Source organism: Myotis daubentonii, chromosome 19 (genome assembly GCF_963259705.1).
Source record: "Myotis daubentonii chromosome 19, mMyoDau2.1, whole genome shotgun sequence".
In the NCBI taxonomy this organism is placed as follows: Eukaryota; Metazoa; Chordata; class Mammalia; order Chiroptera; family Vespertilionidae; genus Myotis; species Myotis daubentonii.
In genome coordinates this window covers 1,981,872-2,007,361 of record NC_081858.1, presented here as the reverse complement: position 1 = coordinate 2,007,361, position 25,490 = coordinate 1,981,872, and the positions used below count along the sequence as shown (strand labels likewise).

Here is a 25,490-nt window from a genome sequence, read left to right as displayed (position 1 = left end):
GACTTCTCATGCTTTGAATAGCTTTGCTAAAATGCTTTCCAGGGAAGTTAAGTGGGTAGAAAGATGGGTGAATTAGAGGCAGGTGCTGCATGTTTGTAAAATGGCAAACGTTAACAGAGAGGAGACAGAGGCAGAGGGTCTGGAGGCCTGACGACAGGGCTGGCTGAGAGCTGCAGGTAGACCGCCCTGTATTTCCACGTCTCTGGGCCTTTGCTTACGCCGGAATCTCCAGCCCCAAAACTCCAGTGTCACTTTCCCCCCGCAAATTATTTGACCATGTTTCCACAAAAATCACTTTTTATACAGGTGGTGTAACCGTACAGTCCTTGAAGGTGAAATTGTGCTGCTAAGCGTTGTATTTTGAGAACTTGACTACAGTGAGTGTGCAATAAACGTTTAACTTGAAAAACAAAATTCTGGAAAGACACACAAGAAACTAGTAAAAGATGGAGTATAAGGGTTAGAATGGGATTTTCTAAGGTATACCTTCTTGTTTTATTCAGACTCCTTTTTGTAAACAAATTGAAGTTTAAATCAAACTTTTAACACAACCAAAGCAATTCATAATGTCCTCGTTGTATTCTCTAATTGTAGAGTAGAGCTTACGCCTGCCCACAAATGTGTCAGACATGTCAGAACACACCTTTTCCTCTTCAGTCTGTGTCCTTCAATGTCTGCCTCCTCTTATTCCCATGCTTATTTATTGCCTTAAATGTATTACTTATAGTGACTAAGGAACGTTCAATGATGAAGAGTCTGGGAAACACTCAAATTGAAATTGCATTATAATTTTTGGCAGGTCTACATCTTGCCGACATTATAGATAATCTGTGTCGTCTATTTTGTAAGCAATATTTATGTTCTTCTCAAGGCTGTCTTGAAATTTAAGGAGAAACAATAGCAATGACAGCCTCATCCTTTCTCATAAACAAACCTTCAATACAGGCTCCAGTAGATTATAAACGTAGTTTTTCTTCTATAAATACCAATTTTAAGTTTACCTGAACACTGATGCCTCCTTGATAAAAGTCTGAGTTGGAACCGAGTGACCCCTCACCTTTGTCTGTCTACTGAAACAACGTCTTAAGGCTCTGGTCACCAACCTTTCGGACCTCACGGACCGCCAGTGGCCTGTGGACCACCCGTTGGCGACCGTTGCTCTACAATGTTCTCAGATTAAAAACCAACTTGTCAGTTTTCTTCCATCATATCACTGGTTCACTTATTCTTGTCGATAGCACCCAAGTGTGCCCTATGGCACTTCAGAGGAGCAGTGAACAGCAGATCTGTACCAACACAGTGCCTCAGTTCTGTGTGAGGGCAAATTACAGTTTGGATTTAGAGCTATCAGCCACATGAGTGATTCTGTTGTAGAGCAAATAAATTTAGAAGATAGATATCAAGGAACATCTCATCTTAGTGTTTTAGCAAAACATAAAGATTAACAGTGAACGTGTGTGTGTGGTTGAGAACTTAGCAGCCAGTACTGTGGTACAGCTGTCCAGGCGTGGACCCCACAGCCAATGAGAGCACTCAACAGCCATCGGCACTTCTCATTCTACCCCTTTAAAGAGAACTGTTTCTTTTATTCTAGTTTGCTCTCTAGTTATTAGGCTTAATGATTATGTAGGCCACTTGAAAGGCGCGCGGCCCGCCTCTCCGGGCGGTGCGGGAGGAGGAGTCTGGCTGCCGGGCTCTGAAATCCCTCAGCGCCCGCCATAGGGCCTGGCCTCCCCGGAGCGGGTCCGAGTGTCCTGACCAGCTGCGTGGCCGGCGGCGGGCCGAGGGGTGGGGCCAGGCGGCGACTGACCACGGGCGAGGTCATGGGAGCAGAAGGCCTCACCGCCTGGCTCTTTCCTCCCTTCCCCCGTGGTCGGCCCCCCCCCCTCCCCGCGCTGGGGCCGGGGGTCCATGCGGCCCTTGGGGCCCGGTCAAGGGGGCCTGCGTGGACCGGCCGCCGGGCCCCATGGGGCATCGGCTCCCCAGCCCGCAGTGGGAGCCCGGCGCAGGCTGCCACCCGCCCGCTGCCCCCCGGACCGGGCGTCCGCGCGGGCCGCATGGACCCCCGGCCCCAGTGCAGCAGCAGCGGCAGCGGAGTGGGGCGCGTGCCCTAGCCCGGGGAGGCCACCGTGCTGCAGTGCACTGGCCCCGTGGGCCGGGCCTGCTCCGAGCGGATGCCGCTCTTCCGGAGCTGGGCCACTCCACCGGCCGCACCCCGTGTGCTGGGCTGTGCCGCCCAGACGCGCCGCTGAGGGAGTCCCGGTCCGCCCGCAGGCCAGCTGCAGGTGCTGTGCGGGAGGGCCATCCTGCCTTGCGGCGTGTTTGAGCGGCAGCAGCGGGAGCCGGGCGAGGACTGCACCCTCCATCTTGCCTTGGGTCCTCCATTTTGGGACAGAGCCACGTGCTTCTTCACCGGAAAAAGCTGCTGCTAGCCACACCCAGGATTTCTCTGGACTAACCAATAATAATCAAGGGAAGTGCACGCCATCACTATGACCACATCCTGTACCGACTTGCGCCTGGCCAATCGGCGGGCCCACAGTCCCCTCTCCTGCCCTCACTCCACCCCCCTATAAAACCCTCTGTCCCACCAGGCCTCTCTTTCTCAGCCACTGGACTTTCCGCTGTGTTGGTGGGTCTGGTGAATGGGGAGCGCAAGCCGGCTTGCATAATAAAGGACTCTTTGCTTTTGCATCGGACTGACTGGCTCCCTGGGGGTCTTGGGAACCTTGAAATCTGGGCACAACACACTGTTTCAGTGTTTTGAAATAAAGTTGTAAAAACACCACTAACTCAGCAGAATAATGCTGACCCTAGTGCTGTGTTGTTTTCTTTAGTGCAGAGTAAGATGGGAGCATAAGACCCTGCTCATGTAAGGTATTTTATCTTCATAGATATATATATATATATATATATATATACACACACACACACACACACACACAGACACACTATATATATATATATATATATATATACACACACACACACACCATATATATATATATATATATATATATGTATATATATATATATATATAATCACTTTAATAGATCAGCCTGTGGGGAAAAAACTAAACATTTCTAATGTTAACACTCACATTTTTGAAGGAATCACAAATACATTCTATTTTAAGGAGATAAAATATGGCATGTTATTCCTTTCCTGGATTAACTCAGTTCCTAATTCTGTTACCTGAAAAACTTAAAAGTAGATGAACTGACTGATGTTAATATTTAATGACCTATATAGTTTTTTGAGAGAAATAATATTTATTCAGTAAGGTCTTACATAGCATAAAAAAATCTACAAATCAACCATGAACTCATATGCGTGTATGCATAGCGCACGGACACAGCCCTGTCCATGTTATAAGGTTATGTGGCCAGCGTTGACCGCCAAGGCGCTAAGTCTCAGCTCAACCACAGTCTTTTCCAGAGAAGCGCCTGAAAGAAAAGGTGACCTTGCTCATAACATCCTGGGGGTGGGGTAGTGGGCGTGGGGGGGCGAGGGGGTAGCGCATGGCGCGGGGCGTGGGGCTTGGGGGGGTGGGCGCGGGGGTCCTGGGCAGGGCGGAGGTGGGGGTGGGCGCTGGGGGCGAGGGGCGCGGGGTCCAGGGTGCAGCAGAGGGGGGGGTGGGCGCCGGGTGGGGGTTGGGCGCGGGGGGCGAGGGGGTAGCGGGCGGGCGGCGCGGGGTCCAGGGTGCAGCGGAGGGGGGGTGGGCGCGGGGGGCGAGCGGGTAGCGGGTGGCGCGGGGTGGCGGAGGTGGGCTCCTCTGGGCGCGTCGCAGACGCAGTGCAGCTCTTGGGCCTCCGTTCTGGCACTGGGTTATTGACAGCAGTTTACCAGGAAATTATTGATAAGCAGGTAGCGTTCAAGTGCCCCAAACTCTAATTCTTATAGAAAATTATTTTTCAAAGGGAAAAATCATCACAATTTCTAGATAAAAACGAGACTCTCCTGGCTCCGTCCGCCCGCGTGTCGTGTGGTTTAACTTCAGCAACGTCCCGGGTCAGCGCGTGAAGAGGGGAGGTGCCCCCAGGGCGCAGGCACAGCGCGGGGCCGCACAGACACGCATCGTGACCACACAATCCAGAAAAAAAGCAGAACACTAAGCGAACGTGGACTTGGATTTTTAATTTTTTTAAAGATTAACTCTCTATATATTAATAAAAAGTGCAAAGAACATGTTTAAATTATATTCTGAAATAAAACATCTTTCCACCAACTGCAGGAGGCAGGCGGCAGAGCCGAGCCCCCTCCGCCGACCGTGCGCCTGAGGACAGCGCTCGGGGCCCTGACCGGGTCTGGGTGCTCTCGGGAGCCGTTCGTGTCGGTTCCGTCCAACGCGTCACGGAAAACCAGACACACACGGAGACGCCCGCCGCCCGGGCCCCGCCGGTGGTGCAGCTCCTGGAGGCGTCCCTGCTCCTGTGACGCCCCCGACAACACGTGCCGCCCCGGCCGAAACGCTGGGCTAGAACTGGACTTCCATTTTGTTATGTAAACAACATTTTAAACACAGCGTAGTAACGTTAGGCCCTGTTACACATAGCTTCTGTTTTGGGTTGATTTTCATCAAAAGGTTTAAAAGAAACAAGAGGTTATAGAATACCTGCTGCTTTATGTATTTATGGCAGGGGTGGCAATAGGTTGCAGAAACAATAGAAACTTCTAATAAAAAAGACATACAACTCTGAACTTTTTTCTTTAAAACATTCTGGAATATTTCAAATCAAAAAACTGATTTCTATGTGGTTTCAGCAGCTACATGCTCACATATCAAAAGGGTCCCTTGGTTTTGGTTTAGATTTATTACTCCTTTCCTTTTCCATAACTGAAAGAATGTCTATTTTAGAAAAGACAGGTTTTATACACTGTGCGGTAGCAACCAAGCTGTAATACTGGCTATGATGGCATTGATCACAGATATGCTCTCAGTAATATGCTCTCGCTGAACCTGGAGATGTCAGTATTAAAATACCGAGAAAGCAGCAATCAACTATGCATAACTTGTAGACTCAAAGGTCCATGGTGTCTTCCCTCCTTGGCCTGTTACAAAAATCATTTTGGTTACAAGTGTCTATGCAGCACCAATTTTATTTCAAAAGAAGCATCTTTACTCAGCCACCCAAACAAGTCTACAAGTACACATGCTCAATCGCTTTTCTCACTTCTGTAACTCTAAAAGACCGGTCATTGTATTAGATTTTGTCTCAATCAAAAATTATTCAGCAAGTTTTAAAACCATCCATTACAATGCCCTACAACACCCACACCCACAGGTAAAGGAGCAGTCCCCTGACATGCGAGTGTGATGGAAGCGCACCTGCAGTCGGTGGCAGGCCTCTACAGTACAAAAGCATTTCATAGAACTCTGTCATATATAAAATAGCTTACCAACTGTGACCATCCCACTTATGATTAAAGCATAACCCACGTGTTCCCTCTGCCCTCTGTGGGGGACAGTCAGGGGCCACACAACCTCAAAAAATAAGGGTGCATCTATCTCCTTGGCTGACAAAAGCAAAAGGCTCAGCTATACAGTTTCTCTCTCAAACTCGCCTGCACTCATGCACACATACACAAAGCCTCCACAGTTTTAACCTTCATGACACTAGGGCCACACTTTTGCTCACTTCCAAAAATATGCCGGGAAATCGTGGTTGCAAAATAATGACTCTTGTCTGCGCAGCATGGCCCCACAGCCCACGTTCTGACGGGAAGGACCGAGTCCGGAGAGGAGACGAGGCCTCATCGTCATCGCAATCCCTTTGGTTTCCACCTTTATTTACTGTTTCGGTGAATATAGATTGGACTCGGGAGGCCTGAGTCAAAGGCTTTACAAACACTGAACCTGAAGTGCATAAGAGAATAAATTTCTGCTATTATGGCATAGGAAAATTTAAAAAGTAATAAACACAACACCATTTACATAAAGAATTTACAAGCCGCCTAAGGGATTTCCTAAGACATTCACAGGAGTGGTGGAAGCATGTTAAAAGGCCAAAAACCATCCTAATGATTACATTCTCTGAAAATCCTGCCTGTGCATGCCTCCTGCCCGCCTGTGCGAAGTCTCTCTCTGTATACACGGTGGACCAAGAAAAACACATTATAAGCAAGAGCCTGCACTGACTGGCAAAGGGACAGAACAAATCAACACTTCAGAGCAGGGAAGGAGCTAGATCTCAAAGACAAGTGCTTTAAATATGCTTCTACAAAACTCTGACGTGGAGGCAATTCTGAAGTTGGGACACTTGTACGTGACTCATCAGTCAGAGCGGTGCTGCAGGGGCAGCCAAGTGAAACAGTGAGACCAGGAGAATCCTCCATTATGGCTTCTCCAGGTCCCGGCGAGAACTGGAACCAGAGCTCCTCCAATGCCAGGTCCCACCTTTCCCTGCCAAGTGCAGGGGCAGGGCCTTCACATGACGACCCCGGGGAGCCTCACAGCGCCCGCCCCAGGCACCCCCGGGCTCCCCACTGCACTCATGAGCTTGCCCTCAGCTGTGCATGACTCTAGGGTGTCTTCAAAAGTCAGGCCTCTATTTTCAGAAGCTTAAAGTCATGACAAAGAAAGAGTCAATCAGCAAAAATAAAAACCTCTGGGATCTGACTGTTCCATGTTATGAGAGCCAAGGCTGACACAACGTGTATGAACATTAAAACTGAGACCAGCCTGCTCTGTCGGGCTGTGTCCTGAAGCTGAACTCTCCGTCTATTCTTCTTCAAGCTCCTAATAGAGTCCTAGCTCCTAAGTGAGTGTCTGAGTTAGAATCAGGTTGGAAAATGCTTAAAACACTTTAAATTATTTTAAAAGGTTGAAATGAAAAAAAAAAATCACCCAAGTTGAGAAGTTAATTATGGACAGAATAAAACCATTAGTAAGTGCTGACATAAGTCACAATGAGAAATGGAACCAAAAGAACACAGAGAGCGAGAAGGAGGGAGGAGAAGAGGCGGGGGGAGGGCTGGCCCTTCCTGCGAGGACCCTCGATTCCTGATTTCTCCAGACATCCTTGGAGGGAGGCACTCCCATGCCGCCCTTGTCGTCACGGGTCTGACGGAATGATAACCCAGCAGCAGGTGGCCCGGTGCACACAGTAAGACGGGGTTTCTCAGTCATCCTTTGGGGAGGGAGGGCACACAGGCTGGAGATGTGGCCAATTCTGCTGGCAGAGCTAAAGAAATCTTGGTAAAAAAATACCTCAAACAGCCCCGACCCACTCGGGGGGGTGGGGGGGTGGGGGGAGGATACACCTCTACCCCCCAAACAAAGCAAAGCAAAATCAAACCAAACCAATCTTCTCCCTCCTAAAGAAAACCCAGGAGACTGCCCTGCGAAGTCCTGGGGTGTGCAGTTCAACCTGGGAGGTCACTTGGTTTTGGATTCCACGTAGATCTTATCTCCATCCCTAATGCCGAAGGAGTGCAAGGCCCGAGAGCTGTACCTCATCTCCTCGGGGCCGAAGGGCGCCTCGTGGTCCAAGTGATAGAGCAGCATGCCGCTCGGGGGCAGCTGCACGAGGCTTTTTAATTGTTTCTTTAGTTCTGCGACTGTCTGGTCCAGACGAATGCTCATTTCTTCCACCTGATCGTTAAAGTGGACTTCTACTTTTGCACTGCTCTGGGGTCTTAGATCCACTTCTGCCAAAGGCTCCAACTTCCCATACTTTGTGATCAGTTCGTGATACCTGGAAGGATAAATAGGCAGTGTGAGCTGAGGCCACTCGCAATGGAGCACAGGCGATGTCCCAGCTCCTGGTAAATCACACAGCTGCCCACGGCATCTTTCTAACGTCCTCGCCCAGTGATGGCGAACCTGTGACACGCGTGTCAGAGGTGACACGCGAACTCATTTATTTTTTTGGTTGATTTTTCTTTGTTAAATGGCATTTAAATATATAAAATAAATATCAAAAATATAAATCTTTGTTTTACTATGGTTGCAAATATCAAAAAGTTTCTATATGTGACACGGCACCAGAGTTAAGTTAGGGTTTTTCAAAATGCTGACACGCCGAGCTCAAAAGGTTCGCCATCACAGTCCTAGTCCCAGGTTCTGTCTAAGTCTCTGATGACCACTGCGGGATCTGTGATCGGAAATGGTTGCCCTTTGAGCTCACAGTGAAACCATGTTCTTGTGGACAGTCTCTCCTGAAGATGGTCCCCGTGCCTGCTGTCCCTTCTTACTAAGAAAGGCTCAGTGAGAACGGAGCCTAAAGAGAGGACACGACGAAGACCACAGAGAGGAGTCCAGTTTGTAGAAGTCGCTTTCCAGGTGCTTCATAAAGAAGGCGGGTCTAAGCACTGCTCCTTGGTAACAGCTGGGAAGAGGGAAGTAGGCTGGCAGTTCCTGAACCCGAAGTTCTATGTTACAAACACCCATGGGTGTGTGAGCCTGTCTGAATGATCCAGCCTCGTCTCAGTGGCTACAATACAAGGGATTTGTGGAAGAGTCAAGAATAAATTCTTGTAAAAAAGTGGTAAATGGGGGATACAAGTTCCTTGATCAAGGCAGTAATAAAGAGCAAAAAATACCAAGAGGAAAGTGAATTACAGAGGTGAGTCTAGTGCCCCCAAGATCAAGCTTCCCACATGGGAAATCTGGTTTCCACTACCAGCCTTGGAGGATCTGATTTTATTGAGGAAGCTGGGCAGTTTCCTGAAAACCAGAGCGGGACAAGGCTGGGAAGATCCGCTATTAGCTTTATTATAACCAAGACTATAACAAGGTTACTCATGATCAGAATACAATGGTCACATAAGTTATTCCCCACCTCTCCCCCCCCTACTTTTGGTTTTAACTTAGTTAAATCGGTGCTAAATTAAGGTTGGCAGGAACACAGATGACGCAGTGAGATGTCTGGTCAGAGATGGAGGCAAGCACTTCCACCACAGGAGAGTCAGGGTAAGGCCAAGTGGCACTGGCCTTAGAGTCGGAGACTCTCTTACGATTAGCCGCGTGACTCTCTTACCATTAATCACGTGACTCTCTTACCATTAGCCACATGACTCTTAAGATTAGCCGCGTGACTCTCTTGCCATTAGCTGTGTGACTTGGAAACTTGCTCAATCCTTTTGGATTTCAGATTTCTCATTAGTAAAATTGGGATAATAAATCTGCCCTTCCTACGACAGTCTTAAGAATTATATAAAACTAGAGGCTGAGCACACGATTAAATCATGCGTGTGTAGGGTCCCCTCGGCCTAGCCTGCCATCACGGCCATGTCTGCCATCCCCTGACGCCTCGCACGCTCCGTGGACACTGCTGGCACCCGCCCCACCCACTGCGAGAGCCGCTGCTCATTTGGTCGTGACGCCATTACGGCATCATGACCACAGGACTTTTATGATATAGATAACAGGTGAGTAACACTTTGTAAATTAATTTCATAACAAATAAAAAAATACGAACATTACATTCCTACTGTTCTGGAATTTACATTATTAAAACACACACATGACTTAGAAAATATATAATTAAAGTATATTTAGGTAGAACTTCTTAGAAAAGGTAGGGTTATGATGAAGCAAATTACAGGACTTGAGCCCAAAGTAGTACTTTTAAAAAGGGTAAAGAAATCACCAGCAGCAACTAACAGAAGAAGCGATGCCAACCAAAGGTTGCCATCATCAATTCAATGCCAACAGGAGTCCCCGTATGTGGTGTGGCAAAGGGGGAGAATTTATTCAGTGAAAACAGCTCAGCTGTGAAAAGGCTCAGATGTGGAACAGTGTGGCTGAAGCAGCTCACTTTAAAACAGCTTGGCTGAGACCACTCAGGTATGAAGCAGCTCAGGCAAAGGGGCTCAGGTGTTACAGCTCCAGTCAGGGGAAGGAGTCATGATGGAAACTGAACGTGTCCTCCACTGAGACAAAGGTGAAGCTGACTTACGTAGAGAAGAGTGTCTGCACCCAGTCCCTGATTGGTCCATTTGTGTGCAAGCAGGGACTCCACATCTCTATCAGTCCAAATAGCACTGTCCTGATCGGTCAGAATGGAACGCCTGATTGGTCAGTGAGGAGCAAATATATAGCTGCACAGCTCCAATTAGACAAGGAAAGTCTCAGTCCTATTGGCCGAATTTCAATCCTAGGAGCTCTCTTGTAAGGGTCAACTGAGACAGCAGGAGCCCAGTGCAGGAGGCTTGGTCACCCGGTCTGTGGCTTACCCTGAAACGCACAGTGCATGAGACCTCTGTAAATAATGGCTGCTAGACTCAGGTATGAGTTTGAGTCTAATTACCACAAAAACTCCTATTTGGCAGGTATATCGTTTCATGGGTCAACAGAGGGAATAACCTTCTTGCCATAATCTTTTAAAAGGAAAGAAAAATCTGAATTAGTGGATGCATAAACTGGATGAGCGTTCTCATTTTTCTGTTCCAACCTCTTCCCGAAATACCTTCCTGAACTGCAAAGATTGGTACTGAAAACTACATTTCCCACACTCCTTTGCAGGTGAGCTTTAGCTTCTATCAAGCACATTCAATTCCCCTGGGGTGAGAAATAATGAATCTAGCAGGCACAATTTGGGTAGAGGCTTCCTAATTACCAGATTGTAGTTCAAGCAGTGTGTTCCTGGCCACAGCTTGCTGATCTCCAGGTCCCAGCTAAGGTGGTGTGCCTCGGCACCACGACGTCACTTCTTGAGTCTCTCCTTCTAGGGCTCCTGCAGAGGTAGCAGTGCCCTTGGTCAGCTCGCTCTGTGGTAGCATTCTAGAGACAGACCAGTTCTAGGGAGACAGACCTTCCAAAGGTGTTGGAAGCATCTTATTTTCTGTATTAAATTCCTTTCCTCTTAAAATAGCTACTGTGAGGTGATGTCGGGGAATGGCAGCATGCAAGATTCCCCTGGTCTCTCCCCTTGAATTTTTGACAATTTCAACAGCTATAACTAAACAAAGGATTCCCTGCTCAATGCACAGTAACCTGAGAAATCCACACATTGAAACATCTAAAGGTGGGTGAGTTGGAACAAACTGGGGAGGTGAGAAGAGAGAAGAAATCCAGTTGTGGCTGGCACTCCACGCAGCAGGGAGGAGCAGAGAGATTCCTAGAACACTCCTGCAGCAATGAGTAGGAGGAGCTGCAGCTGAGCCCAGGGACCTAGGCAAGGACACAGCCTGGGGTATGACTGTGGTTGCCGGGTGATCAGCATTCCCAACAGAGGAACAACAGAGAAACAAAGCCACAGAGCCCTGACTCTCTGTAGCCTCCCAGAGCTCATCTCCCTTTGCCCTTGGTGTCGGGCTGCAAAGCACATTATCTGCAAACCCAAGAACAGGTACGACAGAATCACTTTATCCCTGAGCAAAGGGTGAACAGTCCCGGTGCTGGGTGCAGGGGGAACCCTGTAAAGGTCTAAGGTCATCATTACCAGGAGGGCAAAACAACGAAGAAGCTGGCCAGTTCCCCAAGTCCACCCCACCCCTACACATTATGGGCTACACAGATGGGAGTCTCTCTCTGGCTGTGGAGGGACAGCACAGGGATTTCATAGAGCTAAGAAGACTTGTGCTATTCAGTGCCACCTACTGGAAAAGAATAGAAAGACGTCTTCATAGTAATCTGTGAGAGCAGTGCCACTTATACATTGATGTCGAGACAGAGAAGGAATCCGTCAAATGCCATGAGTAAACCAAGGGAGCAAGGCAACTCAGAAAGAAACGGGAAAATCTCCAGCAAGCAAACTTAAAGGCATGGAAATAAGTGATAGAAATGACAAAGAATCGAAGATTGCGGTTCTGAAAATACTCAATGAGATGTGAAAAAACACAGGCAATTTAGTGAGCTCAGAAAACAAATCAACAAACAAAATGAGTACTTTACCAAAGAGATTGAAAAAAGAACCAAACAGAAATTCTGAAGATAAAGAACTCAATAAAAGAGATCAAGAATGAACTAGCAATCACAGGAAATACTGTGGACCAGATGGAGGAAAGAATTACTGATATTGAAGACAGAACTCTAGAAATGTAGCAGAGGGAAGAGAGACTAGAGCATGAAAAAAGAAAAGAAAAGAAAAAAGAAAGGACTCTACGAGAACTATGTGACTCCAGCAGAGAGAGCAATATGGAAACAGGCAGACCAGAAGAAGAGAGGAAGGGGGAAGAGCTTATTCAAACAAATAGTTGGTAAGAACTTCCCAAACCTAATGAGAGAACTAGATCCTAGAATCCAAGAAGCAACAGAACACCTAATTACCTCAACCCAAGGAGGCCTTCTTCAAGGCACACTGTATTAAAACTGTCAAAAATCAAAAGAAAGAATTATCAATGTAGCCAAGGAAAAGAAGAACGTAACCTATAAAGGAAAACCTATCAGAATATCATTAGACTTCTCAGCAGAAACTCTACAAACCAGAAGAGAGTGGAACCAAATGATCAAACTACTGAAAGAGATATTACCTGCTAAGAACAATATATCCAGCAAAGTTATCATTTAAATGTGAGTGAGAAATAAAGACTTTTCTAGACATACAGAAGCTGAGAGAACTTATCACCAGAAGAACTTCAATGCAGAAAATACTCACGGGGGATAGTCTACCTGAAATCGAGAACAAAAGGTCACAAAATTATGATTATGAGTAATATCACCAACAAACAGCATAAACAGGGATAATCTGTGACAACAATAAACCAAAGGGGAGGGGATAAAGGTCTGAATTTGCAAAGGATGGAGATTACATGCACTCAAAAGATAAAGGACTACTGTATATATGAAACTTTCTTTTTCATAAACCTAATGGTAGACACACACACACACACACACACACACACACACACACACACACAGCTTAGAAAAAGAAGAAACAGAGGAAAGAAGTATAGGATACTACCAAATAAAAAGAGACAGAAACACACACAAAAAGAATCAACCGAGGCACAGAGGTACCAGAAAACAAAATATAAAATGGCTACAGGAAATCCTCATACATCAATAATTACTTGAAATGTAAGTGGGTTGAATTCACTAATAAAGAGGCACAGCATAGCAGATTGGCTCAAAAAACAAAACCCAACCATTTCCTGTCTTCGTCAGATGCATATAAGCTGCAAAGACAAAGATAGACAAAAAGTGAAAGGGTGCAAATAAATTCTCCAAGCAATTAACATCCACAAAAAGACAAGGATGGACATTTTATAATGAATACGGGGACACTAGATCAAGAAATCATGATACTTCTCAATATATACACACATCATCAGGGAGCACCAAAATATATAAAGCAACGACTAACAGGAATAAAGAGAGGAACAGATAAGAACACAATCATAGTTGGGGACCTTACTACTCCACTGACAGTACTAGACAGATTACTCAAACAGAATATCAACTAAGAAATATTGGCCTTAAATGCCACATTAGAACAAATGGACATAACTGACATTTACAGAGCCCTTCAACCCAAAATTTCAAATTATACATTCTTCTCCAATGCACATGGAACACTCTCAAGGATAGACCCTATGTTGGATACCAAAACTAGCATCAACAAACTCAAGAAGATTGAAATGATACCAAGCATATTCTCTGACCACAATGCTTTGAAATTAGAAATCCACTGAAAAAAGTAAGTAAAGAAAGCCACAAATACGTGGAGATTAAACAACATACTACTAAAAAATGACTGGGTCAAATAAGAAATAAAAGGTGAGATATAAAGATATAGAGAGACAAATGAGAATGACAATATGACACACCCAAACTTCTGGGATACAGTGAAAGCAGTAATAAGAGGGAAGTTTATATCATTACAGGCCCATCTCAAGAAACAAGAGAAAGCCCAAGTAAACAACCGAACACTGCATTTTAAAGAACCAGAAAAGATCAAAAGGAACCCAGTCAGAAGAAAGGAAATAATAAAAATTAGAGTACAAATGAGTGAACTAGGGAACAAAAAGGTTATATAAAATTTTAATACAATAAAGAGCTCGTTCTTCGGTAATATTAATGAAATTGACATACCCTTGGCTAAATTCACTAAAGAAAAAAGAGAAAAGACTCATATAAACAAAATTAGAAATGAAAGAGAAGCTACCACAGACATCACAGATATACAAAGTATCATACTAGAATACTATGAAAATTATGTACATGCCACCAAATTCAATAACCTAGAAGAAATGGACAAGTTCCTAGAAATATATAACCTTCCGAGATTGAATCATGAAGAACCGGAGAATCTAAATAGACCTGATCAGCAGTGAAGAAATTAAAGCAACCATCAAAAACCTCCCCAAAATATAAGTCTAGGACTAGATGGCTTCACCAGTGAATTCTACCAAACTTTCAGAGAAGATGTGAAACCTTTCCTTCTCAAAATTTTCCAAAAATTGGAAGAGGCAATATTTCCTAACGCCTTGTATGAGGCCAACATAACCCTGATAGGAAAACTGGCAAGGATCACACACACAAGGAAACTACACACCATTTTCTCTGATGAACACAGATGCCAATTTCCTAAACATAGTACTAGCAAGTCAAATAAAACAATTCATTAAAAAATAATACATCACAATCAAGTGGGGTCCATTACAGGGGCACAAAGGAGGTTCAACACACACAAATCAATAGTATCTAATTGACATCTACAGAACACTCTACCCAACCAAAGCAGAATACACCTTTTATGAAAGCATCCCTGAACATAATACACCACAATAACAAAACAGAGAAGAAGATTATATGACCTTATCAATAGATGAAGAAAAAGCATTTGATAAGATACAACATCTACTTATGATTAAAATAAATGTGTATAGAAGGAAATTACCTCAACATAATAAAGACCATATATGACAAACCCTCAGCTAACATCATACACAAAATCAGATAAAAGACAAGGATTGCCCACTCTCGCTCATCTTTTTTTTAAATATATATTTTTATTTCAGACAGGAAGGAAAAGGGAGAAATAGAAATATCAATGATGAGAAAGAATCATCCATCGATTGCCTCCTGCACTCCCCCTCCCCCACTGGGATTGAGCCCATAACCCGGCTATGTGCCCTGACTGGGAATTGAACCATGACCTCCCAGTTCATAGGTCAATGTTCAACCACTGAGCCACACTGGCTGGGCCTCACCACTCTTATTCAACATAGTTCTGGAGTACAAGCCATAACAATCAGGCAAGAGAAAGAAATAAAAGGCATCTAAATTGGAAAAGAAGAAATAAGTATTACCTTTTGCAGATAATATGATTCTGTATATAGAAAACTCTAAAGACTCCACACAAAAATTTTAGAAACAATAAACAAATTCAGTAAAGTTGCAGGATATAAAATAAATATATAAAAATCCATGATTTTCCTATATTTTAACAATGAAATTTCAGGGGGAAAAAGAAAAAAATTCATTTAGCAATCGCAACCAAAAGAATAAAATACCTACCAATAAACTTAATAAAGGATGTGAATGAACCATATATTAAAAACTACAAAGCATTAGTAAAAGAGGTAGAAAAAGACACAATGAAATGGAAAGATATTTCATGTTCATGAATTAGAAGAATCAACACAGTTAAAATGGCCATATTATCCAAAACAATATATGGATTTAATGCAATCCTCTCAAAATCCCAATGTCATTTTTAAAAGAAACAGAACAAAAAGTCATCAGATTTGTATGGAACTACAAAAGACCCAAATAGCTGAAGTAATCCTGAGAAAGAATGAAGCCTGAGATATCACACTACCTGCTTCCAAACTGTACTCCAGAGCTGCGATCAAACCAGCAACCTTTTGGTGTATGGGACGGTGTTCCACATAACTAAGCTACCTGTCTAGGGCTATCAAAGTTTTCTTAATAAATTGCTTAAAAAATGGAAACAACACAAATGTCCTTAGCTGATGGGTGGCTGAATAAACTGTTACATCTACATAAAAGAATACTACTGAGCAGTAAAAGGAATCTCGCTAGTCATGTACATAAAGCAAGTGAATTCCAATGCATCAAGCCAAATAAAAGAAACCAGACACAAAAGGCTCTCTACATCTCCTTTCAGCAAAGGTTAAAACTAAAGAAAAAAATCAGCAAGAAGAGATTTGAACAAAACAGTCAATCAAATTAGTATCTAATTGCCATCTACAGAACACTCTGCCCAAAAACAGCAGAAACACCTTTTATGAAAGCATCCCTGAAACAATCACCAAGGCAGGCCATGAAATAAACGGTAAGAACTTTAAAAGAACTGGTATTGCACAGGGTATGTTCTCTAACCAAAATGGAGACAAAGTAAAAATCAATAAACACTTAAAAATCCTTAAGCACTTGGAAATTAAAGTTGTAAATAATTCATGGGTCAAACAAGAAGACAAATGAAAGAAAAATTAAAAAACAAAAATTAATGAAAATAAAAATATATCAAACATGTGAGATGCCAGCAGTGCTGAGAGTAAAATTTACAGTACTAAATATTTATTAGGAAGAGTCTCAAATCAATTATCTACATTCCTACCTCAAACAAACAAACAAAAAAGCAAATAAAGCCAAAAGAAAGAAATAACAAAAATAGCAGAAATCATTTTTTAAACATATATATATGTGTGTGTATATATGTGTGTGTGTGTGTGTGTGTGTGTGTGTGTGTGTGTGTGTGTGTATATATATATATATATATATATATATATATATATATATATTTGATTTCAGAGAGAAAGGGAGAGGGAGAGACAGAAACATCAATGATGAGAATCATCAATCGGCTGCCCCCTGCACGCCCCCTACTGAGGATTGAGCCCACAACATGGGCATGTGCCCTTGACGGGAATCAAACCTGGGACCCTTCAGTCCTCAGGCTGACACTCTATCCACTGAGCCAAACAGGATAGGGCAGAAATCCATTTTTAAAAAGTAAAACTACATTAAAAATACAAAACATTGTTGGTAGCAATTAAAGATGACACAAATAAATGAAGAGATTTCATGTTGATGGTTTGAAATATGCAATATTATAAGATGTCTAAACTACCCAAAGCAATCTACAGATTCAATGTAATCCCTATCAAAATCCCAAAGTACTATTTCGCAGAAATAGAAAAAAATCACCCTGAATTTCATATGGAATCTCAAAGAGCCCCAAAAACAATTTTGAAAATTAAGAATAGAGGACTCACACATCCTTAATTCAAAACATATTACAAAGCTACAGTAATCAATATAGTGTGGTACAGGCATTAAGACAGACATATAGACCAATAAAATGGAATAGTGGGGCCGGAAATAAAACCTCATGTACAAGGTCAAGTGACCATCAATAAAGATGCCAAGACCACTCAATAGGGAAAAGGCAATTTCTTCAACAAATGGTGCTGAGAAAACTGCATATCCACATGCAAGAAAATAAAAGTGGACCCCTTACCTTATACCATATACCAAAAAAAGTAACTCAAAATACATTGAAAACCTAAAGGTAAGATCCAAAACTATAAAACTCCCAGAAGAAAACATAAGGGAAAAGCTACACGACATTGGTCTTGACAATGATTTCTTGGATTATTACACCAAAAAACACAGGCAACAAAAGCATAAACAGACAAATGGATACTACATCAAACTTAAAAACTTTTGAGCAGCAAAGGGTACAAAGAACAGAGCAAAAAGGCAACCCACAGGGGTTAATATCCAGGATTTATAAAGAAATCCTACAACTAAACAACAACAAAAAACCTGATTAAAAAATGGGCAAAAGACTTGAATAGATATTTCTCCAAAGATGGCATACATATGCCAACAGGCACAAAGAAAAAGGTTCAACATCATTAATTATCAAAGAAATACAAAATAAACCCACAATGAAACACCACCTCCATAACCATTAAGATGACCATCAAAAACACCACCATCACAAAATAACAAGTCTTGGTTGTGGGAAATTGGGACCTTTCTGTACTGTTGTGTGATTATAAAAGGATGCAACCACTATGAAAACAGTATGGCGGTTCTTCAAAAATTAAAGATAGAACCACCATATAACTCAGCAATCCTACTTCTGAGATTCAAAAGAAATGAAAGGCTGGGTCTTGAAGAGATATCTGCACACCCATGTTCATAGCAACACTATTACAGAGATGGAAGCAACCCAAATATCTACTGATGGGTAAATGGATAAACAAAATGTGGTATGTATACACAATGGAATATTATTCAACCTTAAAAAGAAGGAAATCTGTCATATGCTACAATACAGAAGAACCTCGAGGAAATTAAGTGAAACAGACACAAAAAGATGAGTACTGCATGATTCCATTTATGTACAGAGTCAAATTCATAGACACGCAGTAGAATGATGATGGCTGCAGTGGTTGCAGGGGCTGCAGAGGCGACACTGGGAAGCTGATGATTAATGGACACAGTTTCAGTTTTGTCCAATGAAGATTTGCAGTACAACAATGTGAATGTACTTAACACTTCTGAACAATACACATAAAAATGGTTACGATGGTAAATTTTGTTATGTATATTTTGTAATTTAAAAAAGTGATTAAGCTGGTAAACTTTATGTGCATTTTACTATAATTAAATTTTTTTAAAACTTAAATAATAAAAAAGAGATTTCACACCAATTTCACACAATCCTGTCTAGAAAACAGAAGAGGGGGGAACACTTACTAATTCATTTTGTGAAGCCAGTATTATCCTGATACCAAAAGCATAGACAATTGCCTTAAAAAATCCTACATACCAACATCTCCCATGAGCTTAAACACAAAAATCCTAAACAAAATATTAACAAAATAAATTCAACAACGTATCAAAAGAAATATACATCAGGACTGAGTGGAAATTATTCTACGTATGCAAGACTGGTTTAACATTTGAAAATCAATCAGTATGGCATCCCTGCCAACAAGTTAATGAAGAAAAATCGTATCATAGTAATTGACACAAAAAATAAGTAGAAAAAACTGACACCCGTTTATGATAAAAATTCTTATTATGTCAGAAACAGAGGGAACTACTTCAACTTGATAAAGAGCACCAACAGAAGAAACCTATAGCTCACATTATACTTAGTGGTAAAAAACTGAATTCTTTTCCCTAAGATAGGGAACAAAACAAGGATGCCCAATCATGCCACTCTTAAGCAATATAGTACTAGAAGTTCTAGCCACTGTAAAAAGGCACAAAAACGAAATAAAGTCATATACATTAGAAACGCAGAAATAAATTTTTTGTTTGCAAATGACATGAAATACTTAGATGTAAATCTAACAAAAGATTTTACAAGACTTTGTAAGTTGAAAATAACAAAATTTTGATGGATAAAAACAACGATGGGAGGAATAAAAAACAGCATATATATATATATATATATATCCTAATAAAAGAGAAACATGGTAATTAGCCATACCTCCTCTACCCTTCCCATTGGCTAATCAGGGCAATATGCAAATTAACTGCCAGCCAAGATGGCGGCTGGCAGCCAGGCAGCTTGAAGTGAACATGAGGCTTGCTTGCTTCAGTGACGGAGGAAGCCAACTTTCCCCGCCTGCCACTGCCGGCCTCTGAGCTTGCAGTCTGAAACATTGTTACAAATATAGAAGCTAAACAAAACCCCAGAAACCTGCTTTCAGCCAGCCGGGATCTCAGAGCTGGAGTTGAAACAGTGTTTCAATTATAGAACCCAAACAAACCAGATACCTGCTTTCAGAGCTGGAGCCAAGCCTCAGAGCTAAAGCTGGCCCAGAATTTAAAAAAAAGAAAAAAAGGAGCGGTTGGGAGCTTCAGTCACCCGCCAGCCTGAAAACAGCCCTCAGCCCCTCACCCAGACTGACCAGGCACCCCAGTGGGACCCCACCCTGAAGGGGGTGTGACCAGCTTCAAACAGCCATCATCCTCTCATCCAGGCTGGACAGGCACCCCAGTGGGGACCCCCACCCTGATCCAGGACACCCTTCAGGGCAAACTAGCCGGACCCCACCCGTGCACCAGGCCTCTATCCTATATAGTAAAAGGGTAATATGCCTCCCAGCACCGGGATCAGCGGAGCCGCGAGGCCTCCCAGCACCGGGATCAGCGTGACAGGGGGCAGTGCCCAAAGCCCCTGATCACCTTGCGGCTCTGTGTGTGACAGGGGGCGGGGCCACAACCTCCCTATCCGCCCTGCTCTGTACGTGACAGGGGAAGGCGCCCCAACCCCCTGATCGGCCCTGCTCTGTGCCTTATAGGGGGGAGCTCCCCAACCCCCTGATTGCCCTGCGGCTCTGTGTGTGACAGGGGGTGGCGCTCCAACCCCCTGATCAGCCCTGCTCTGTGGGTGATAGAGCGCGGCGCCCCAACCTCCCCGCCACCCCACAGGCCCTGCTCTGTGTGTGATGGGGTAGAGCCATAACCTCCCCATCGGCCCTGCCCTGAGTGTGACAGGGTGCGGCGCCCCAACCCCCTGATCTGCCCTGCTGTGTATGACAGGGGGCAGTGCCCCAACTCCCCTATCGGCCCTACTCTGTGAGTGACAGAGGGAGCTCCTCAACCCCCAATCCACCCTGCTGTGTGTGTGACAGGGGGCGGTGCCCCAACTCCCCTTTTGGCCCTACTCTTTGAGTGACAGGGGGGAGCTCCCCAACCCCCTGATGGGCCCTGCTCTGTGCGTGACAGGGTACGGAGCCCCAACTCCCTGATGGGCCCTGCTCTGTGAGTGACAGGGGGCAGCGCCCCAACCCCCTGATCGGCCCTGCCCTGAGTGTGACAGGGTGTGGCAACCCAACCCCCTGATCCGCCCTGCTCTGTGTGTGACAGGGGGCGGTGCCCCAACTTCCCTATCGGCCCTACTCTGTAAGTGACAGGGGGGAGCTCCCCAACCCCCTTATCGGCCCTGCTCTGTGCGTGACAGGGGGAGCTCCCCAACCCCCTGATGGGCCCTGCTCTGTGCGTGACAGGGTACAGAGCCCCAACCCCCCGGATGGGCCCTGCTCTGTGAGTGACAGGGGCAGTGCCCCAACCCCCTGATCGGCCCTGCTCTGTGCATGACAGGGGGTGGCGCCGCAACCTCCCCATCAACCCTGCCTTGAGTGTGACAGGGGGTGGTGCCCCAACCCCCCAATCGGCCCTACCCTGAGCGTGACTGAGGGTGGCATTGCAACCTCCCAATCCGCCCTGCTCTGTGCATGACAGGGGCGGCGCCCCAACTCCCCAATCGGCCCTGCTCTGAGCCTGACCAGGGGCTGCACCTAGGGATTGGGCCTGCCCTCTGCCACCCAGGAGCAGGCCTAAACCAGCAGGTTGTTATCTCCTGAGGGGTCCCACACTGTGAGAGGGCACAGGCCGGCTGAGGTACCCCCCGTCCCCCCCGAGTGCACATATTTTTGTGCACCGGGCCTCTAGTATATATATAAAAGCCAAGTGACCGGAACGATGGAATGACCAGAACGACCAGTTGCTATGACACACACTGCGGCAGCCAACTGGCCTGATTGGGGCTCCCCCCAACCTCCTGCAGCCCCTCTCCCTGGCCGTCCCCATTCCCAATCAGCCCCCCAACCCCTACTGTAGGCAGGGCTGGCCGGCCAACCACCCGTGGCCCCTCCCCCCAGCCAGCCCTACCCCCAATAGCCCCCATGGGGGCGGGCCGGCTGGACCCCACCTGTGCACAAATTCGTGCATTAGGCCTCTAGTATAAATAAAGAGACATATTGTGTTCATGTATTGGAAGATCCAATAGAGTAAATATGTCAATATTCACAAACTGATCTGTAGCTTTAATAAAATTCCTATCAAAATCCCAGCAAGATTTTTTGTAGACAGAGACAAGTTTAGTCTAAAATTTATATAGAAAGGTAAAGGCCCTAGAATAGCTAAAATACGCTTGAAGAATAAAGTGGAAGAATCACTCTGCATGATACTAAAGCTTATTGTACAGCCACAGGACTCAAGGCAGTGTGGTAGGGGTGAAGCAGCAGATACACAGGTCAGTGGAACAGGACAGAAAACCCAGAAATATACCCACACAAACATGCTCTGCTAACTTTTTAAAAAGTTGCCAAAGCAATGCAATGGGCCAGACAGCTTTTTCAACAAAACGGTGCTAGAGCAATTGGCCTCCATAGGCCAAAACATAAACCTCAGCCTCAATCTCTCCTCTTCACAAAAACGAACTCAAAATTAATTATGAACTTAAATGTACAATGTAAAACTACATAACTTTTAGGAAGAAAACAAGAAAATCTTCAAGACTTTTGGCTGGACAAAGATTTCCTACCAGTAAAAGCCCAATTAATAAAAGAAAAAATTGATAAATTGAGCACTCATCAAAATTGAAAATGTTTGTGCTATCAAAGCTCATGCAAAAAAATATGAAAAGACAAGCTAATACAAATAGAAGATATTTACAAATCACATATCCAGCAAAGAGTTCTCAGCCTCAACAGTAAAGAAACAAACGAACCCACTAAAAAGATGGGCAAAATCCACGAAGAGCTACTTCACTGCAGAGGCTTTACAGAGAACAAAAGCACATGAAGAGATGTTCAACATGTTTAGCCATCTGGGGAATGAAAATTAATGAGGAAGCATTGCCCATCCATCAGAGTGGCTAAAATATACAAACAGTGGCAACACCGAATGCTGACAAGACTGCAGAAAACTCGATCACTCATTTATCAACCCAGAAAATAGCAAGTAGTTTCTTACAAAACTAGACATGCAATCGTCATACTACTCAGCAACTGCACTCTTGAGATCCTATCCCAGAGGAATGAAGACCTATGTTCACACAAGAACTGTACAAACATATTCATAGATTACCTTATTTATAACATTCAGAAACTGGAATCAAATCCGATGTCCTTTACCAAGTGAACAGTTAAACAAACGGTACTACATACATAAACCATGGAATACTACTCAGCATTAAAAAGGCATAAACTAGTGAAACATGCAACAATTAGGATGAATCTCCAAGAAATTATGCTAAGTGGGGGGAAAAGTTCCAAAAGGCTATATACTGTATAATTACATTTATGTAACATTTATGACATGGCAAAATTTTGGAAATAAAGATTCATGGCTACTGGGGGTTAGGGATGGGAGTGGAGGACCTGGCAGGGGTTGAATGTGGTTATAAAAGGGCAACTTGAGCCTGGCCAGTGTGGCACCATTGGCTGGAGAGTCATTCCATACACCAAAAGGTCGCAGGTTTGATCTCAGATCAGCGCACATACCTAGGTTTTGGGTTCAATCTCTAATAGGGGTACGTACAGGAGGCAACCAATTAATGAATTCCTCACACATCGATGTCCCTCTCTCTCCGTTCCTCTCTCTCAAATCAATTTTTAAAAAGGGGGCAACTTGAGAGATCCTGAAGTGATAGAACTGTTCAGTATCTTGACAATGGTGGTAGTTACCTTAATCTATACATGCAATAAAATATACAGAACCAAATACACACACTAATGTGTACAAGTGAAACTGAAGAAATCTGAATAAGATCACAGGATGACATTGACATAAAGTTCCTGGTTGTGACACCGCACTATAGTTCTGCAAAATTTTACTATAGGGAAAATGGTAGATGGGATCTGGCTGTATAAGTCCTTACAACTCCATGTGAATTCTCTATTATCTCAATAAAAATTTCAATTTAAAAAAGTTATACTCTATGATTCCATTTATATGACATTCTGGAAAAGTCAAAACTATAGGGGCAGAAAACAGATTAGTGGTTGCCAGAGCGTGGAAGTCAGGGAAAGGGTTTAGGAGTACAGAATATTTTTTGGGGGGTGAAGAACTTGTATATTCTGACTGTGCTGGTGGTTACATACTGTAGTGTTTGTCAAAACTCATAAATGCATACTAAAAAGGATGAAACTTATTCTGGTTCAATTATGCCACAATAAACCTTACTTTAAACAAAGGACACTACTAAAAATCCCTCATCCTATATAATAAAAGTGTAATATGCAAATTGACCAAATAGCTGAATAGCAGAATGACCATCATCCGGGACCACGCTATGACACCCACTGGTGCCAGGGCAGCCAAGGCAGGTGCTATGCGATTGGTCGGGGGCCCATGATTGCCCCACAGAGGGAGGCCCAGGCCACTGGCTGGCAGGGCAATCAATCGGGGGGGGGGGGGGAGGGGGGCGGCGCCTCCAGGATTGCTCTAAAGAGGGAGGCCCAGGCCACCGACCCACAGGCTGTGGCAGGTGGGCGGGGCCTCCCTCTGCGAGGGAAGCCTGTGTCCCTGGTGCTAAAGGGAAGCCGGTGCTGGCAGCCAGGGGAAGGAAGGCCTACTCTTGCACGAATTCCGTGCATCGGGCCTCTAGTTATGGAATAATATTGGAGATCTATTATTATGTGAAAAAGGCAAAACATACATTGTTGTGTTATTATTTGTGCACAAAATTTGTACAATGAATAGCAATGGAAACTATAGCAGAAAACTAGTGTCAGTAGGTGCTTCAGGACCAAATACCCGAGTGGCTGCTAAGGATAAAAGTGAGAGAACTTAGTTTTTGGTCTATACCCTTTTAAAAAATGGTAATCAGGTTCCATGTCCAAATAAGAATTACACAGAATAAGATAATTTAAAAACTTGAATATCTACCCCCAAATCATAAGAATATTATGGATAACTGTAAAATTTTCAAATGAAAAGAACCAGCTAATTTAATAGAAAAATAAAAAAGTACCAACCCAATTCATTTTATGAAGCTAAATAACCTTCCTAACAAACCCAGAAAAAAAACAGTAGAAAAGAAAATGACAGACCAATTTTAAATATGAAAGTAGATGGAAACATCTTCCCAAAACATTATGAAATTAAATTCTGCAGAGTTGAAAAGAACACAATATTTTACAACTAAGTTGAATATTCCAGAAATGTAAATATAATTCAATATCTGAAAAAGTATGATTAAAATTCAGATTAACAGAACAAAATAATATGCTTATCTGAATACACAAAGAACATTATATTTAAAAAATCCTTTAAGTTAAAGAAACTGTTAGAAAAAACAGAGACAGTGACTACCTTAACTTGATGAAGGGCACCTACCAAAAACTACAGCAAAAGTCAGATTTCATATCAAAATATTTCACATTGAAAGTTTGGAAGTAGTCCCTTTAAAGTGAGGAACAAGATAAAGACGGCCTCTTTTACTGTTCAGTTTTAATATTATACTGGAGAACTTCCTACACCTCCCCTACCCCACCCCCCAAAAAAAGAAACAGAAAAAAGAGGGATAAAAATTATTTGCAGATATGACTGTCTACGTGGATCTGAAAGAAAAGTAAAGATTAACTATTCTAACCCTGGCTGGTGTGACTCAGTTGACTGGAGCATCATTTGTACTCCGAAAGGTTGTGGGTTCGATTCCTGATTAGGGCACATACCTAGCTTGTAGGTTCGATCCCCAGACAGGGGTGCATACGGGAGGCAACTGATGGATGTTTTTCTCACATCGATGTTCTCTCTCTCTCTCTCTCTCTCTCTCTCTCTCTCTCTCTCTCTCTCCCTCCCTCCCTCCCTCCCTCC

The 25,490-nt window shown here is 43.9% G+C and overlaps 1 protein-coding gene across 2 annotated transcripts in view; it reads right to left on the bottom strand.

Annotated features, from left to right (window-relative positions):
• Window positions 1-4,118: 4,118 nt before the first annotated feature.
• Window positions 4,119-25,490, bottom strand: part of TBCEL (tubulin folding cofactor E like) — a 79,065-nt gene continuing 57,693 nt past the window's right edge. For both annotated transcript variants that reach the window (XM_059676795.1, XM_059676796.1), the window contains exon 8: window positions 4,119-7,698. In XM_059676795.1, the coding sequence (XP_059532778.1) occupies window positions 7,380-7,698 (319 nt within the window). In that variant the 3' untranslated portion in view covers window positions 4,119-7,379. The remainder of the gene's footprint in view (window positions 7,699-25,490) is intronic.